The sequence below is a fragment of the Anomaloglossus baeobatrachus genome, chromosome 7 (genome assembly GCF_048569485.1).
Source record: "Anomaloglossus baeobatrachus isolate aAnoBae1 chromosome 7, aAnoBae1.hap1, whole genome shotgun sequence".
NCBI lineage: Eukaryota > Metazoa > Chordata > Amphibia > Anura > Aromobatidae > Anomaloglossus > Anomaloglossus baeobatrachus.
In genome coordinates this window covers 259370792-259390604 of record NC_134359.1, presented here as the reverse complement: position 1 = coordinate 259390604, position 19813 = coordinate 259370792, and the positions used below count along the sequence as shown (strand labels likewise).

The following is a 19813-nucleotide window of genomic DNA, read 5'->3' as shown; positions in this document are numbered from 1 at the left end:
AGAATGTATGTATGTATGTTTTGGGTGTTTTTTTTTTTTTTCTTTCTTGCAATTCTCTTGATTACGACACACATGGGTCATCTTGCACCCTTTCCCGCCCGTTTTTTTCTTTTTTGGGGCGGTGCTTTGACAACACATGGTCTATTTAAGTGTACACTTGTATCTGTCACAGTAGATTTGATGTATGCTTGTATCTGATGGTCCTGAGGAAGGGAGCAGGGCTCCTGAAACGCGTAGACCGATGCAACAATAAAGCTTCATTGATCTGATCCTTTGGCTGGTGATCATTGGCGCAGCTTTGAAGAACCCGGTTTCTACCTCTCTCTGTTATCTGCCGCTTTGGGTTGCTGCTGCCGTGGTCAAATTTTACGTGCGATTACAGTGGTTGTGACTCTCACAACCAAATTTGGTGAGTAGTATTTCTCCCCCATCCTATACCCCTACATACAAGGGTAAGACCCTATTGCGCTTTATTTTTCCACAGCTTCTTCTATTACTAGCTGCCCACATTGGAAGAACTAAAGCAATATGTGACACATATAGTGAAAAAGTTATGAGCGAGCACTAAAATACTGACGTACTCATTACTCAAATCAAGTAGGTTGGATTGCACCAGGGCAATAAGGAAAAGTGGGACAAAGTGGCAATTCTGGGGCGGCTGTGGGCTGCTATTTTTGGCCCGGGAAGGAGCCAATATCCATGGACCTTCCCAGCCTGATAATACCAGCCTACAGCTGTCTGCTTTACCTTTGCTAGTTATCAAAAATGAAGGAGACCTACCAGTTTATTTTAATTGTTAATTTAATAGGTACCAGGCTAAGAACACCCTTTAGTGCCACAGGAAAGGCACTAAGGGGGCAAGTGTACAACTCTGCTCTAATCTAAAGGCCACTTTACACACAGAGATAAATCTTTGGCAGATATGTGGTTGCAGTGAAATTGTGCACAATCAGTGCCAGGTTTGTGGCTGTGTACAAATGGAACAATATGTCCATGATTTCACTGCAACCACAGATCTGCCAAAGATTTATCTCTGCGTGTAAAGTGGCCTTAAGCTGTCCTTCTTACCATTCCTGAACTACAGTGTTCCAAGCATTACAAGGCTCATAAGACCTGATGAAGCAATGTGGCTGGCGAATCATAGTAATGCCAGTAGCCAACATGGCTACAACATTTTCGTGTATAGCAGGCAATTCCCGCATGTTGTTTCACTGTCTAGCAGCCGAGAAATGTGGCGCCAGAGCACCCACGACAATCAATTGAGTAATGAACGTACTCGAGCACCCCGATGTAATTAGTGGACAGGGGATATGTAAAAACCATGTTCACAATTATGTGTGTAACTACCAAAATTGTATTCCCATTGGGAGGCTGTAGTCACTATGGCATAATATTGGCCTAATCAGGACAATTGTAGTAGCACTTTCGCAGCTAAATGTAGCAGCCATTGACTAGTCTATAGTGACTTAGTCTCCCTGAGAACAAGGGAGCATAAAGTGGAGCAAAGTCATCCAGCTCTAGGACCTACAGAGAAAGTATCGGTTAAATCTGACCAAATTGGACGGCCAAGACTAGATATTGTATCTATGAGTTTAAAGCCTAGAGGACCGATTAGGAGCTCAAACTTGTGGGGGCTGTTAAAAGGGCCGTCAACAAAACAGTTCAGAATTCAGGACACTGGGACCTACTTTCACCACAACATGAACTCTGTTTTTTTATCTGAAGGTCAATCAAGGACAGAGCGCTACCTGAGCCAAGAAAGGGGAAGAAGAAAGCAGCGCCATGTGTTTGTCAAGATTGGCACTAGATTTCAGAGTCTCCTTGGCATTAGTCACTGATCATGCCTGTGCCATGATAGATCTACAGTTAAAACAATAAAAACCGCAAATAGAAGGTAAATAGAACATACTCAGTAACTAAAGTTACTGATTTACGCATTGTTTACGCATTGTTTTAAAGCAAATAATTTTGCATCCAGCTAAACTGTTTTCTGGATTTTTCTAGTATTGTGTATTACCTAACCTCAGTTATTCAATCATTCATAAAATGAAGTAAACATGTCAGTAAATGTGTGCCTGGAATACTTGCAGCACTGAAAAACAGGGCAGGGGAACACATTTCCAACTATACCTGTTTTGTCTACATGTGGTGCCCTGTTTTGGCAAAATTCATGTTTTATTCATATCAAATTATGCTCGCAAGTGTCCTTGCAATCCTCGGCTGCTCTTTGATTCTCCCTGCCGATGCCGCCCCGAGTGTAGAGAAGAGGTGGCAGCAAGGGCAGTGCTGGCGGGGACAAGCGAGGAGCCGAGGACTGCAAGTGCACTGATACGCCCCTTTGTATGTACAAGCATAATTTGCATATGAATAAAACATTGAAATAGAGCAACCAATAAAAGGGTATTGTTGAAAATGTGAGTCTCTGCCCTATTCTTCAGGTAACATTTAAGTAGTGTCATCAAAGATGTGTCTTTGAAGTATTTTCAAGTGACTCAGTAGTGACTTGTAAAAATATAAAAATATGTGTCAAAGAGATAGACCACACAGCGGCTGTGGAGTCCTTTAAATGGAATCTGTTAGCAGGTTTTTGCAACTTTATCTGGGAGCAGCATAATGTAGGCAAAGACATCCTGAATCCAATGATGAATCACTTAAGGCAGCTTTACACGCTGTGACATCGCTCAAGCGATCTTGTTGGGGTCAAGGAATTTGTGACGCACATCCGGTCGCTTTAGCGATGCCGTTGCGTGTGACACCTATGAGCGATTTTGCATCGTCGCAAAAACATGCAAAATCGCTCATCGGTGACATGGGGGTCCATTCTCGAATATCGTTGCTGCTGCAGTAACGATGTAGTTCGTCGTTCCTGCGGCAGCACACATCGCTCTGTGTGACACCGCAGGAACGAGGAAACTCTCCTTACCTGCATCCCGCCTGCAATGCGGAAGGAAGGAGGTGGGCGGGATGTTCGTCCCGCTCATCTCCACCCCTCCGCTTCTATTGGGCGGCGGTTCAGTGACGCTGCTGTAACGTTGCTGTGACGCAGAACGAACTGCCCCCTTAGAAAGGATGCGGTTCGCCGGTCACAGCGACGTCGCAGGGCAGGTAAGTAGTGTGATGGGTCCATGCAATGTTGTGTGCCACGGGCAGCGATTTGCCCGTGTCGCACAATCGATGGGGGCGGGTACCCACGCTAGCAATATCGGTCACGATATCGCAGCGTGTAAAGCGGCCTTTAGATTACTGGCTGCAGCCATTCTGACACAAACAGAATTTTTAGGTTTAGCCATGTAGTAGAGCTGAGAGAGCTGTCCCCACCCACACCAGGCTCTCTATAGAGATTGTACATTGACAGTGAGGTGCCAATCACAGCAAGAACTGTTATGTGCGTGACTTTGTAGTCCCAGCAATTATAAGGTTTCTCTTGCTTAAACAAACATAGCAAATAAATAACAGATCGGACTGTGACAAGACTGGCATGCCTGAATTCTCTGTGTTGACTCTTGCAGCATGCTGTCTTCAGATTACATAGCAAAAACCTGTTGACAGATTCTCTTTAATGAATCTACCCTTTTTCATTTTACTGTTGTGGTGCCCCCTCCGGTTAGACAAGGGTTCAGGACAAGAGAACTGTCCAGCCAGAGACAATGTGGATCTTTTGGGTGGAGTCATTAACACTAGAACTACTGGACTCGTGACACCTACTAGAACTACATAGTGCGAAGTAGTCAAAATGACTACCTCAGTAGTTCTAGTGTTAAGCCCAAAGAGTGCAAACGCACAATTGAGTTTTACTTGTTACTAGTTTTATTTGATTTTAGTGTATTTACATTTTTGGGGTTCACAATTGTTAGGGGTACTTTGCACGCTGCGACATCGCTAGCCGATGCTAGCGATGCCGAGCGGGATAGTACCCGCCCCCGTCACACATGCGATATCTGGTGATAGCTGCCGCAGCGAACATTATCGCTACGGCATCTTCACATGCACTTACCTGCCCTGCGATGTCGCTCTGGCCGGCGACCCGCCTCCTTCCTAAAGGGGCGGGTCGTGCAGCGCCATAGCGACATCACACGGCAGGCGGCCAATAGAAGCGGAGGGGCGGACATGAGCGGGATGTAAACATCCCACCCACCTTCTCCCTTCCGTATTGCCGGTGGATGCCGGGCGCAGGTAAGGAGATGTTTGTCGCTCCTGCGGGTTCACACACAGCGATGTGTGGAGCTGCAGGAACGACAAACAACATCGTACCTGCGGACGCACCGACATTATGAAAATAAACGACGTGACACAGATCACCTATTTTGACAGACTTATGGTCTGTAGGTTTAGTGTATAAATCTATATCAATAAGACCACCCTCAAGAATGGAAACTTGTGTATCTAAAAGATTAATAGAAGACTGATCAAAGTGTAGTGTAAAAGTTAAGCCAGGTAAACAAGTATTAATATCCTGAAAAAATTGATGTAATGACATACTGTCACCTTGCCAGATTAAAAAGATGTCATCTATATAACGTTTGTACACCACAACATGTGTAAACAATACATGAGTATTTATAAATTCTTTTTCAAAGGAGGCCATAACTATATTGGCATATGGAGGGGCCACATTGGACCCCATAGCTGTACCCTGTTTTTGAAAATAAAATTGGTCCCCAAACAAAAGAAATTTTTGCATAAAACCATATTGAGAAGGTCCATGCAAAATTCAATCTTATCTTCATTGAAAGATGTTTTCTCACTCAGAAACTCCCTCACAGCTGTGATTTATTGCATTTATATGGTGATTTACATTTTTAGGTATATATCTGTCCTGCATTATTCTTCTTATATTTTGTTTATTATATACATTTATACATTTATTTTGAAATTTGGAATTATTGATAATTATTGTCATACACATGTTTTCTCTTTATATTTGCATGAGAGAGATTCTCATTGTCATAATTATATAATTTTATAAAAGTTTTTGTATACGCAGATAACTTTGATGAAAGCATTTCTGCTGAAACGTCAGTTTAAAGTTCTCTTTGAATGTGCCACAATAAATACGATTTTTCTTGCAAACTTTTATGTCTATTGACTATAGTGTGTACAGGATTCTATATTTTGATTCAAGTATTAGTGTGTTGCCCAGGGTTATGGGGTACTCGGTTCCAGGCTGTATATTTACGGGGGATGCTGTGTCACGGGTGTTTGCTGGCCGTTGCCCGGTTCCGTGACCCTGGGTGCTTTTTCATGGGGAGTATTTACAGGGGAGATTAAAGTCATTGGTGTGACGCCACCTGCGGTTTGCGGTGAAGATGGTGGAACCACCGCTGCTGGGTTGGTGGTTATCTCTAGGGCTGGTGGTAATGTCAGCTGTGGTGGTAGGCTCTCCGCAGGTAGGGCTGAGCCCGGGAGATGTATGATGGAGACTTTCGCCAAATAAGGGAGGCCACCACACCAGGGGTTGCAGTTTAACAGTTCTTTACTCTCGGTTGGGCCCTTGGACGGCTGGTTCAGGTCCCTGTATTTCCAGTGCCAGTTTGATGACTTGGTTGCTCTGTCCCTGGCACCCTCAGTGTGGTTGGGTCCCGTAGCTTGAAGCAGATTTGGGGGTCCCGACTGTCCTTTGGCAGTCTCCTCGTCTGTACGGTGGGCAGTGTGTACCCTGTAGGGCTAGTCCGTGGTCCCGAACCCTGATCCTCGCTTTACTGCTGATGCCCACGGATTTGTGGGTCATTGAGGTCCATGAAGGTCCCCTCACTGTGCAGGTATTTGCCAGGCCGTATGAAACGGGCGCCTGACCTAGGGCCCTGTGCCTCGTCGGTGCTCTGGTCCCAGCGGTACTTGGGTGTACCTACCCTGGAGACCACTCTCCTGTGCCCCCGGGTCACCGTTACACGACCCAGCTCTGGGCACGTCTCTACTGCTTGACTCTCTACTCTTGACTGCTCGCTGTCCCCTCCCACCAGGCTGTCTAGTCCCCTGGACTGGCTGCGCCCTCTACGTGGCCATCCCTTTGGGTGTCTAACTAGCCAATTACCCCTGGTGTGTAGTGGAAACTGGGAATTTAGTGTGTGCTGATGTCACTGGCACTGGTGTTCCAGGTCCCTGGGGGTAGGCCCTGCATCCCGGTGAGGATGCAGTTCCCAGTAGTGCCCTGAGTGGCTCAGGGGTGCTACATTAGTAATATTACACCCTTTTGATCTCCTAAAGGAATATTAGGGTAACACATGCACCATTATAGAAAACCACAGACCTGTTTCTGCTTCAGAAGATAGGCGTCGATATATCCTGTGATGTCATTTGCATCGAACTCCCTTCGTCGATTCAGAGAACATTTTGAAATAAAATCCTTTAAACCTTGTATGTTCTCCACTGCTTTCTTATGTAGCCCAAGAAGTGCTCCAAGGAAGGGATAATAATTAAACAGCTGTGGAAATCAACAGTTTCTCTTTAGATATTCTTTTAACAAAAAGTACAGATCAATTCAATAACTGTATATATCAATTCAATAACTGTATATATCAATTCAATAAGTGTATACAGTGCGTATTCAGAGGAGCTTGGTCAGTCAGTGGTCAGCACTCCATCCTTCATGACTAGAAGCCTAGGTGAGAATCCAGTCACGTGTAATCTCTAAATTCAGCGCCATTCAGTATTTTTTCTACACAATTTTCTTCAGTGGATCCAATTTTTATGTGATTTTGGTCTGAGAAGATGTTTTTTTTTACCACTCATTCATGTGAGAAAAAAATCTGAGTGAGGTCTAAACTTCTACAAGGATTAGTCACTGAAAATCGGACAATGCTCAAATTCACCAAAATGGATGAGGTTTATCCACAAAATGGTTCAAATTCGGACATGACTTTGGGCATGTGAAAAAGGCCATAGTCTTTATTAGATACGTGTTCTATCCACAAGAAAACAAACACTTCTCCACTTTCTTCCAATTGTCTAACAAGCATTTGGATATAGTCGTAGTGTGTATGTGGGTGAGAAACAGCTTTAGATTGTGACCCTCGCTGGGGACAAGAACCGATAAGACTCAGGGGAATACATAGAAAGCTTAGGGCCCCATAGCAAAAGTTCTAATTGGGCCACCACTAGCCCTCCAAATAGTATAAAGGCCGTCACGCAGGCCTCCGAACAGTATTATGGATCGCACACAAACCCTTACACTGCATAATTGCTTGCATACAGTATATTGGCCCTCAAGTAGCCCTTCATAAAGCATAAAGGCTCCCTCATAGCACTCTAAATAGCCTCCACATAGCCTTCCATATAGTATAATGGGCCCCCATAGCCCTCCATATGAAATAATGCACATCCCATAGAGCTCTATATAATATAATGCACCCTCCACAGACCTCCATATAATATAATGCACCCCATAGTCCTCCATATAATGTAATGCGCCCCATAGTCCTTCATATAGTATAACGCACACCCGATAGTCCTCCATGGACCCCATAGTCCTTCATATAGTATAATACACACGCCATAGTCCTTCATATAGTATAATGCACACTCCATCGTCCTTTATATAGTATAAGGCACACACCCCATAGTCCTTCATATAGTATATTGCACCCTGTAGTCCTTCATACAGTGCTGGCCAAAAGTATTGGGAACCCTGCAATTCTGTCAGAGAATACTCAGTTTCTTTCTGAAAATGATTGCAATCACAAATTCTTTGGTATTATTATCTTCATTTAATTTGTCTTCAATGAAAAAAAAAATTGTCATAAAGCCAAAATGGATATAATTCCACACCAAACATAAAAAAGGGGGTGGACAAAAGTATTGGCACTGTTTGAAAAATCATCTGATGCTTCTCTAATTTGTGTAATTAACAGCACCTGTAACTTACCTGTGGCACCTAACAGGTGTTGGCAATAACTAAATCACACTTGCAGCCAGTTGACATGGATTAAAGTTGACTCAACCTCTGTCCTGTGTCCTTGTATGTACCACATTGAGCATGGAGAAAAGAAAGAAGACCAAAGAACTGTCTGAGGACTTAAGAATCCAAATTGTGAGGAAGCATGAGCAATCTCAAGGCTACAAGTCCATCTCCAAAGACCTGAAAGTTCCTGTGTCTACGGTGCGCAGTGTCATCAAGAAGTGTAAAGCCCATGGCACTGTGGCTAACCTCCCTAGATGTGGAAGGAAAAGAAAAATTGACGAGAGATTTCAACGCAAGATTGTGCAGATGGTGGATAAAGAAAATCGACTAAGATCGAAACAAGTTCAAGCTGCCCTGCAGTCCGAGGGTACAACAGTGTCAACCCGTACTATCCGTCGGCGTCTGAATGAAAAGGGACTGTATGGTAGGATACCCAGGAAGATCCCATTTCTTACTCCGAGTCATAAAAAAGCCAGGCTGGAGTTTGCCAAAACTTACCTGAGAAAGCCTAAAACGTTTTGGAAGAATGTTCTCTGGTCAGATGAGACAAAATTAGAGCTTTTTGGGAAAAGCCATCAACATAGAGTTTACAGGAAAAAAAAGAGGCATTCAAAGAAAAGAACACGGTCCCTACAGTCAAACATGGTGGAGGTTCCCTGATGTTTTGGGGTTGCTTTGCTGCCTCTGGCACTGGACTGCTTGACATTGTGCATGGCATTATGAAGTCTGAAGACTACCAACAAATTTTGCAGCATAATGTAGGGCCCAGTGTGAGAAAGCTGGGTCTCCCTCAGAGGTCATGGGTCTTCGAGCAGGACAATGACCCAAAACACACTTCAAAAAGCACTAGAAAATGTTTTGAGAGAAAGCACTGGAGACTACTAAAGTGGCCAGCAATGAGTCCAGACCTGAATCCCATAGAACACCTGTGGAGAGATCTCAAAATGGCAGTTTGGAGAAGGCACCCTTCAAATCTCAGGGACCTGGAGCAGTTTGCCAAAGAAGAATGGTCTAAAATTCCAGCAGAGCATTGTAAGAAACTCATTGATGGTTACCGGAAGCGGTTGTTCGCAGTTATTTTGGCTAAAGGTTGTACAACCAAGTATTAGGCTAAAGGGTGCCAATACTTTTTTCTGGCCCATTTTTGGAGTTTTGTATGAAAGGATCAATGATTTATTTTTGTTTCATTCTCTTATGTGTTTTTTCATTGCAAGCAAAATAAATTAAGATAATACCAAAGAATTTGTGATTGCAATCATTTTCAGGAAGAAACTTAGAGTATTATCTGACAGAATTGCAGGGGTGCCAATACTTTTGGCCACCACTGTATAGTGCAATGCATACCCCATAGTCTTCAATAAAGTGTAATGCACCCCATAGTCCTCTATATAATATAATGCACCCCATAGTCCTTCAAATAGTAAAATGCACACCCCATAGTCATTCATATAGAATAATGCAACCCTCCTAGTTCTACATATAGAAAAATACACCCCCATAGTCCTCCATATATTATCATGCACACCCCCCGACTCACGGGCACGGCCATGTGATCTGCCGCCATTGCCAGTACGGCACTGATAAGAGTACTGGTAATCTGTGAATAGCGCTGAAGAACATTATGGTACCAACCTCTTTATCAAAGAAGGGTCACTTCACAGAAAGCAAGCGATCAATTAAAGGTATTATTTAGGATTAGAAAAAGGGTCTCATTTTTCAAGAAAGAAAACTGCTTCAGCGATGTCTATTTTTTTTAGCTAAAAATAATTCACTTAAAAGGAAGCTATCATCATACAATGACCTACTGTTTAAGTGAGGTTTTTGTGTTGCATGTATTTTTTTATTTTCTATCAAGATCTTTATTTAAATGAAATAATAGTAATCATTAGTAAAAAAAAAGAAAACAGTAATCATTAGTAATTTTACAATTTTCACACTGGCCACTGGAGCTTTTTTAGACTTTCAAGAAGAGTTTGCATCAGGCTCCTTATCCTCAGAGGCAGGATTACAATGACAGATGACACCTGTATACGTAACTGATAACAGGATCTACCAATCAAAATAGGCGACCTTGGTTACCGTCCTTTCAGATTGACCTTTGCATCTGCTCATTAGATGCTTCAATACAATGGATCCGATTATTGTGACTATGTACATGTGTTGTTTCCTGACACAACAGTGTGCCAGTGTGAAAATTGTAGTTCTATTTTTTACTAGCTGTACTACCCGGCTTCGCCCGGGTTAATAACTGCTGTTAACAAAATAGAATGTATTAACAAAAATGTATTCTGCAGACAAAAAACACAAAACAAATAGATAGAAATGTAATTATAATGTCTGTCTCCCCCTCTGTATATATCTCTCTGTCTCTATCTCTTTGTCTGTCTGTCTCTTTCCCTGTCTGTCTCTGACTGTCTCTGTCTCTTTCTCCGTCTGTCTCAATCTCTTTCCCTGTCTGTCTTTCTATCTCTTTCCCTGTCTGTCTATCTATCACTTTCCCTGTCTGTCTCTTTCACTGTCTGTCTCTTTCCCTCTCTTTCCCTGTCTGTCTCTTTCCCTCTCTTTCCCTGTCTGTCTCTTTCCCTCTCTTTCCCTCTCTGTCTTTTTTCCTCTCTTTCCCTGTCTGTCTCTTTCCCTGTGTCTGTCTCTTTGTCTGTCTCTTTACCTGTCTTTGTCGGTCTCTTACCCTGTCTGTCTCTTTCCCTCTCTTTCCCTGTCTGTCTGTTTCCCTGTGTCTTTCTCTGTCTCTTTTTCTGTGTCTGTCTCTTTACCTGTCTATGTCTGTCTCTTAACCTGTCTCTCTCTTTCCCTCTCTTTCCCTGTCTGTCTCTTTCCCTGTCAGTCTGTCTCTTTGTCTGTGTCTGTCTCTTTGTGTCTGTCTCTTACCCTGTATATGTCTGTTTCTTACTCTGTCTGTATCTGCCTCTTTCCCTGTCTGTGTCTGTCTCTTTCCCTGGCTGCATTGTGACACGCCAACATTCCATTTAAGGGCGTAGCTGCGCATTCTTCTGAAGTTCTGGCTGTACTGTGGCTCCCAGCTCCATTCGCCTTAATGGAGTCAGGTTTTTTGGTGAATAACTGTAAAGCACAGGGTTACAATTTCGCCTCAAAACATAGCCTATGATGCTCTCGGGGTCCAGAAGTGTGAGTGTGCAAACAAAATTTTGTGGCTGTAGCTGCGACGGTGCAGATGCCAATCCCGGACTAAACACACACACACACAAACACACACACACACACACACACACACACACATTCAGCTTTATATATTAGATTTTAAATACAAATTGCAATATATATAAAAAAGTTGCCCCCAAAAAAATACATTAAGATCAAACACCTGATGTGATCTTTCTCAGGATAAAACCGAAGTAATTGAAGTGACTGGAGTGAGTTTTGGTCCATTTAACTGAGCTCCCAGTACCATCAATCCTAAAGGTGACCCTGAAACTATTCTGAGACGTCACTAAAAAAGTTAGATATAGGATCTGAAGGTTTCTTACCATCACTTTGGGTGTGCCGACCAGTTTGGCATTTTCATCTAACATTCTGATTAATTTTTCAAACATTGGGTCATCATACTCAAACCTTTTTCCAAAGATAATAGAGCAGATCACATTGGAAACTGCACTGCTTGTAAGTATGTGAACATTGAATGGTTTGCCTAAAAGAAAAAAAAATAGACAAAGTAAAAATATGGACACAAAAATATATATAAAATTAAAAAGTTACGTAATATTAAAGGTTAAAACTGTTCAGTAGATAACATTGGGTCACTCAATCAACCGTAGGCCTCCTTCACAAGTCCGTGTTTCCGGTACATGTAGTGTCCGTTTACACATAACGAAGACACGGACACACGAAGACCCATTAAAATCAATGGGTTTGCTCATATGTCCGTATTTTGACATGGACTTGTGTCCGTGTGATGCACACGTGTGTCCATGTGATGCACACGCATGTCCGACATGTCAGGTTTTTTTTTGTCTGGCAGCACGGATGTCACACACACATATGTACCGAAAGACACTGAAATTAAATGGATTTTTATACTTACTGTACCTGCCTCCTGCGCTGCTGTTGCTTCCGGGTCCGGCTCATTATACCTCATGAATATTCACTGCACTGACTTCAGACCCGGAAGCAACAACAGCGCCGGAGACAGGTAAATATACAAGTTCATGTTGTCCATATGCTATCCAGATATCACATGGATATTGCTGGTGCTTCCGGGCCCTCTCATTATGCCTCATGAATATTCACTGCACTGACTTAGGACCTGGAAGCAACAGCAGCGCCGAAGACAGGTAAGTATACAAGTTCATGCCGTCCGTGTGCTATCCGGATGTCACATGGATAGCACTGTTGCTTCCGGGTCCGGCTCATTATGCCTCATGAATATTCACATACTAACTTCGAACCCAGAAGCAACAGCAGTGCCGGAAACAGGTAAACAACAAGTTCATGTTGTCCGCGTGCTATCCGGATGTCATACGGATAGCACAAGAACAGCACACAGAGAACACACACAGGGACACACGGACGGACATACGGACCTGCACCACGGACTGTCACATACATGTGTTTAATACACTGATGTGTGAAGGGGGCCTTACACATAGTGGGAGCAAAAACGCTTGGCCGGGTTGGCAATTGAAATCCTAATAATTTGTTTAGATGCTGAAGATGTTTTCTATGTGCAGCAAAATGTCATGTAAATTTACAGCAAAAATGTTACTCTTTGTGGCCGTATCCTCAAATACGTAGTGGAAATGCCACAATATGTAAAAGGGGGTTTGTAAAATGAAGGGGTTATATAAAAGCTATGAGAGCGTTGGAATGGGAAGACACTTGGCAAATGAGATTTAATGTGATAAAAGTAAAGTAATGCATCTAGGACAGAGTAATCCTATAGCTGCGTATACATTAAATGGATGTAAACTCGGGCCTACAGAACAGGAGAAGGACTTGGGGATTCTTATTACAAATAAGCTGAGCAGCAGCACTCAATGTCAGGCAGCAGCTGCTAAAGCAAACAAGATTCTAGGGTGTATAAAAAGAGAGATTAGATCCCGCGATCCCAACGTATTGTTACCCCTCTATAAATCACTTGTAAGGCCACATCTGGAATATGGGATCTAGTTTTGTGCTCCACATTTTAAGAAAGATATTCAGAAGTTAGAGTCAGTTCAAAGCAGAGAACTAGATTATTACAAGGAATGGAAGCCGCCCGTATGATGAGAGGTTGGTAAAGGTTAAATTTGATTAGCTTAGAAAAAAGACGTCTCAGAGGAGATCTCATTTATATGTATAAATACAGTTAGGTCCAGAAATATTTGGACAGTGACACAAGTTTTGTTATTTTAGCTGTTTACAAAAACATGTTCAGAAATACAATTATATATATAATATGGGCTGAAAGTGCACACTCCCAGCTGCAATATGAGAGTTTTCACATCCAAATCGGAGAAAGGGTTTAGGAATCATAGCTCTGTAATGCATAGCCTCCTCTTTTTCAAGGGACCAAAAGTAATTGGACAAGGGACTCTAAGGGCTGCAATTAACTCTGAAGGCGTCTCCCTCGTTAACCTGTAATCAATGAAGTAGTTAAAAGGTCTGGGGTTGATTACAGGTGTATGGTTTTGCATTTGGAAGCTGTTGCTGTGACCAGACAACATGCGGTCTAAGGAACTCTCAATTGAGGTGAAGCAGAACATCCTGAGGCTGAAAAAAAAGAAAAAATCCATCAGAGAGATAGCAGACATGCTTGGAGTAGCAAAATCAACAGTCGGGTACATTCTGAGAAAAAAGGAATTGACTGGTGAGCTTGGGAACTCAAAAAGGCCTGGGCGTCCACGGATGACAACAGTGGTGGATGATCGCCGCATACTTTCTTTGGTGAAGAAGAACCCGTTCACAACATCAACTGAAGTCCAGAACACTCTCAGTGAAGTAGGTGTATCGGTCTCTAAGTCAACAGTAAAGAGAAGACTCCATGAAAGTAAATACAAAGGGTTCACATCTAGATGCAAACCATTCATCAATTCCAAAAATAGACAGGCCAGAGTTAAATTTGCTGAAAAACACCTCATGAAGCCGGCTCAGTTCTGGAAAAGTATTCTATGGACAGATGAGACAAAGATCAACCTGTACCAGAATGATGGGAAGAAAAAAGTTTGGGGAAGAAAGGGAACGGCACATGATCCAAGGCACACCACATCCTCTGTAAAACATGGTGGAGGCAACGTGATGGCATGGGCATGCATGGCTTTCAATGGCACTGGGTCACTTGTGTTTATTGATGACATAACAGCAGACAAGAGTAGCCGGATGAATTCTGAAGTGTACCGGGATATACTTTCAGCCCAGATTCAGCCAAATGCCGCAAAGTTGATCGGACGGCGCTTCATAGTACAGATGGACAATGACCCCAAGCATACAGCCAAAGCTACCCAGGAGCTCATGAGTGCAAAAAAGGGGAACATTCTGCAATGGCCAAGTCAATCACCAGATCTTAACCCAATTGAGCATGCATTTCACTTGCTCAAATCCAGACTTAAGACGGAAAGACCCACAAACAAGCAAGACCTGAAGGCTGCGGCTGTAAAGGCCTGGCAAAGCATTAAGAAGGAGGAAACCCAGCGTTTGGTGATGTCCATGGGTTCCAGACTTAAGGCAGTGATTGCCTCCAAAGGATTCGCAACAAAATATTGAAAATAAAAATATTTTGTTTGGGTTTGGTTTATTTGTCCAATTACTTTTGACTAGAGTTGAGCGCGGTTCGTGGTTCGTGGTTCTCCAGTTCGCGGCTCGAGTGATTTTGGGGCATGTTCTAGATCGAACTAGAACTCGAGCTTTTTGCAAAAGCTCGATAGTTCTAGAAACGTTCGAGAACGGTTCTAGCAGCCAAAAAACAGCAAAATCCTAGCTTGGTTTCTGCTGTAATAGTGTAAGTCACTCTGTGAATCAAACTATTATCACATTTCAGTGTATAGTGTGCGTGAACAGCGCCTTCAGATCACTGCTGTTTCTATAATGGCGATCGCCATTTTTTTTTTTTTTTTTCTTGTCTTCCTTCCCTAAGCGCGCGCGTCTTGTGGGGCGGGCCAGCATGTCAGCCAATCACAGACACACACACACCTAAGTGGACTTTGAGCCAGAGAAGCAACGGCATGTGTGATAGGATCTGCATGTCACATGTCCCTGCATTATAAAACCGGACATTTTCTTCACGAACGCCATTATCTGCCTTCTGCGTCTTTGGTGTCAGACATCACTGTCGCAGTTCCGTCCTTTGTCCTATCGCCGATACAGCTGTATGCGCTGCATACACAGCGTTAGACAGCTTAGGGAGAGCACATTCTAGCAGTCCTTTTAAGGGCTCAAAGCGGCAGGGTCAGAGAGCCATAGGTGACAGGTCCTGCAAACAGCAACAGCGTCTGTGTAGCCCAGGTCAGGGATTTCCTCCCTGCATTTCACCATTAGGAGGGAATAGAAAGGCAGGCTTCCATTCCTCTACCCAGAGCACCACAATCCTGCCACTGTACCCTCTTGTCCTCTGCACACTCCAACTCATTCTAAGTAAGCCATTATACTAGCAAACATTCAGTGTACCTAGTGGCATCCTATACGTGGCTATTGGACTTTGCTATAGTCCCACTAGTGCAAAGACATTTGCAGAGCACGTCTGCCTGCATTGCACACTACAACTTTTTTAAACTAAGCAATTTTATTAGCAAACACTCAGTGTACCTAGTGGCATCCTAAACGTGGCTATTGGACTTTGCTATAGTCCCACTAGTGCAAAGACATTAGCAGAGCACATCTGCCTGCATTGCACACTCCAAGTTTTTTAAACTAAGCAATTTTACTAGCAAACACTCAGTGTACCTAGTGGCATCCTATACGTGGCTATTGGACTTTGCTATAGTCCCACTAGTGCCAAGACATTTGCAGAGCGCATCTGCCTGCGTTGCACACTCCAACTCATTATAACTAAGCCATTATACTAGCAAACACTCACTGTACCTAGTTGTATCCTAAACGTGGCTATTGTACTTTTGTCAATTCACAGTATTAGAACGTTATTTGCAGGACATCTGCCTGCATTGCACACTCAAACTTTTTTAAACTCAGCCATTATACTAGCAAACACTCAGTGTACCTAGTTGTATCCTAAACGTGGCTATTGTACTTTTGTCAATTCACAGTATTGGAACGATATTTGCAGCACGTCTGCCTGCATTGCACACTCAAACTTTTTTAAACTCAGCCATTATACTAGCAAACACTCACTGTACCTAGTTGTATCCTAAACGTGGCTATTGTACTTTTGTTAATTCACAGTATTGGAACGTTATTTGCAGGACATCTGCCTGCATTGCACACTCAAACTTTTTTAAACTCAGCCATTATACTAGCAAACACTCACTGTACCTAGTTGTATCCTAAACGTGGCTATTGTACTTTTGTCAATTCACAGTATTGGAACGTTATTTGCAGCACGTCTGCCTGCATTGCACACTCAAACTTTTTTAAACTCAGCCATTATACTAGCAAACACTCACTGTACCTAGTTGTATCCTAAACGTGGCTATTGTACTTTTGTCAATTCACAGTATTGGAACGTTATTTGCAGGACATCTGCCTGCATTGCACACTCAAACTTTTTTAAACTCAGCCATTATACTAGCAAACACTCACTGTACCTAGTTGTATCCTAAACGTGGCTATTGTACTTTTGTCAATTCACAGTATTGGAACGATATTTGCAGCACGTCTGCCTGCATTGCACACTCAAACTTTTTTAAACTCAGCCATTATACTAGCAAACACTCACTGTACCTAGTTGTATCCTAAACGTGGCTATTGTACTTTTGTCTATTCACACTACTGCAAATCTATGTGCAGCACCTCTGCATGACAACCTCGTGCTCTGTTTTTAATAAGCTATAATGATAGCACAAAATACTGCCATTTTGTGGCATCATAGAACTGGCTGTTGTATTCCATTAGTGCCCCACTGGTGACAAGCTATTTCTAGCACCTCTACATCACACCCTCATGCACATTTTGCTACGCTAATGTTATAGCAAACTCATGGAATTCATTGCTGCATTTCATAATTCGGAGGGATAGAAAGTCAGGCTTCCTTTAGCTTTTCCTTCTGTTCATAGACAGCATCTCCAAGACAAATTTCCCCTCCACGTCTAAGTGTGGAGAGGCAGCTAGTGCGCATGCGTGTGCCGATGTACCCCAGCTGCAGCATAATTACAGTGTTTCGCCTAGTGAGTATGCTCAGCCTGACTGTGCCATTCCTGACGCTAAGTTTTCATTTCGGGATACAGCGCATGCTCCCACACTAAGTGTGAAAAGCCTCTTTGCACAGGTGCTTGCATTCCGTGCCGGGTATAAGTCCTGTTTTGGGCATAGACACCATGCTAAAGCTGATAGTCTTTTTTCAGAGACTGTATTTCATGATACTGAGCATGCTCAGGCACTTCCTGCATCAGAGACTAGGTCCGGTAATGAACTCTTTGGCCCTGGCCCTGATGTGGGGGTCCCATATAGACCACAGGGCATCAGGTGTCCTCCCAAATGGCTTGCAGAGGCCCACACCTATGACTTGTCACCGCATTATTGATGCTCAGACGATGACTGGTGAGGTGTTTGGGTCATGGCAGCCATGAGGTCATCATTGAAGTTGCGTTTCCAAATAGGACGCTAGTTATGCCACTCATGACGTGTCACTCTACTTTTGTCTCCAGGAGGTGCATTGTGGTTCACCCTGGTTTGGGGCGGACCCAGGTTATAAAAGGGGCTGGAGCCAACCAGGAGGTGCGCAGTCTTCTATTATGCTCCGAAAGAGCACACCTCCATGTGTTGAACCCATTGCGGCTTTAGGCCAGAGGTAGGCAGGGATCGGGTGGTGGATGCAGGCCACCACCACAGTTGGTAACGCAGAACGGTTAAGACCAGCTCCTGTCCTAACAGTCCTGCTTGTGCAGCCCAGTGGCATTAACAGGCCTGCTGCTGCTGATGCGCCTGCTGTCCACAGGTGTGGCCCCTACGCACACGGTCAGCGTACTCAATGGCCCCTGTGTTGTTAACAGGGAGTTCCTGGGCTGGGTGGGCATGTGGACCCTGTGACGCTAACAGGGCTCACAGTCTCCAGATCCGAATGGCGTCTAACTCGGTTCAGGCTACTATTAGTTTCATAGCCACACAGCTCTGTATCCTCCACCAAACCTTCAAGTTGCCAACCTCTCCTTTTCCAACTGGGAGCACGGTGGACACTGACTGCTGATGGGGATATATACCTTTCTCTTTCTTTTCTTATTAATTTTCGTTATATAGCGGTCACAGATTATATACCACTTTATCCAAATCTGCCAGTCCCACTGTAACAGATGTTGTTTCTTCAGCAAATGTTACAGTTGCTTAACCACCAAATCCACGGACCAAAACTTTTTTCCCCTTTCCAACACACCTGTTCCCCTTTCCAACAGCATCTGTCCTTTTTCAACTCATTTTGGGATATGACCAAAAGTGCAACTGTGCAGGGACACCGTACTCAACGCCATCTCAGCACAGCAGCCATCCCTCGGTCCCTCCGATGTGGACAAGTAAAAGACCATTTCCTCCTATCCATGACAAAGCGTTGAGATTCACTCTGTGCAGCACTGGTGTTTAGTGGACAAGTAGATCTAAGATTGCGTACCACATTCTGCAGATACTCCTGTATACGTGCGTCTATTTCTATGGCAGGAATTAGTTCGCCAAATTTTGTCTTGTACCGGGGATCTAACAGTGTGGCAACCCAGTATTCAGGATTAGTTCAAATTCATACAATCCGAGGGTCATGTAGGTAGTGCAGCAAGAAGGCGCTCATGTGTCTTGTGCATCCAGGAGGACCAAGTCCTTGGTGTGTTGGTGGCAGAGAGGTGAGAATCGTGCATCCTTCCTCTGCCCTCTCCCCCCAACCTCGCACAACCGAAATGTGAGCAAGCTCTCACTCATCTGCTGAGTCTTCCATGCCCATCGCCAGTTCGTCCTCCATTTCTTCATGGGCTCCTGCACTTTCATCAACACTTTTTGCTGATACTATGCGCCCTTGTTAATCCCTCTCCCTCACCATGACTGCCGCATAGGTGCCGCTGACCATCTGGACCTCGTAGATCTTGTTATCCCTTCCGCATATGACTCCTCCTGTACTTCCTCCCCTTCCTCTTGTCCCAACACCTGACTCCGAATAATAATTACAGTGTGCTCCATCATGTAGATGACCAGAATTGTCACGCTGAGAATGGCATTGCCAGTGCTAAACATCTTCGTCGACATTTCAAAACTGTGTAGCAGGGTGCATAGGTCCTTGATCTGACACCACTCCAGCAGCGTGATCTGCACCACCTCTGGATCAAGTTATCCCAGGCTATATGTCTTACCGTATTTCAGCAGGGCTCTGCGGTGCTGCCACACACGCTGCAACATGTGCAGATTCAAATTCCTGCGTGTCGAAACATCGCATTTACGGCGTTTAACTGCCAGACCCTAAGACTTCCGGAGTGATGAAAGTTGTTGAGCTGCTGTGTGCGCACGATGGAAGTGAGCACATGGCGAGCGTGCCCACTGCACAAGGCCATGTAGGCCGTGATGGTGTTTTAAAAATTGCTGGCGAATTCGGTTCAACACGTGAGCCCTAAAAGGCACGTGTGTCACATTGCCCTGAGGATGGCCCGCAGCCAGGTTTGCATCATTGCCGCACACGGCTGTTAAGTCACCAACGGAGTCCGCTCCGTCAATTTGTACTCCGGTCGCCAGGTGACAACGTGTTCCTTTCATGAATAGTGCTGATGATGGGAGAGTAGTCGATGCCAGCGGCGCAGGTGGACGCAGGTTATGCTCACCCACTGGGCT

At 44.0% G+C, this 19813-nt stretch overlaps 1 protein-coding gene across 1 annotated transcript in view; it reads right to left on the bottom strand.

Moving 5' to 3' along the window:
• LOC142245401 (cytochrome P450 2K1-like) overlaps window positions 1-19813 on the bottom strand; it is a 70814-nt gene that overhangs the window by 19620 nt on the left and 31381 nt on the right. Inside the window, exons 4-5 of the mRNA XM_075318073.1 lie at window positions 11401-11561; window positions 6248-6421 (exon numbers count right to left, since the gene is read on the bottom strand). Coding sequence (XP_075174188.1) covers window positions 6248-6421; window positions 11401-11561 — 335 coding nt within the window. The remainder of the gene's footprint in view (window positions 1-6247; window positions 6422-11400; window positions 11562-19813) is intronic.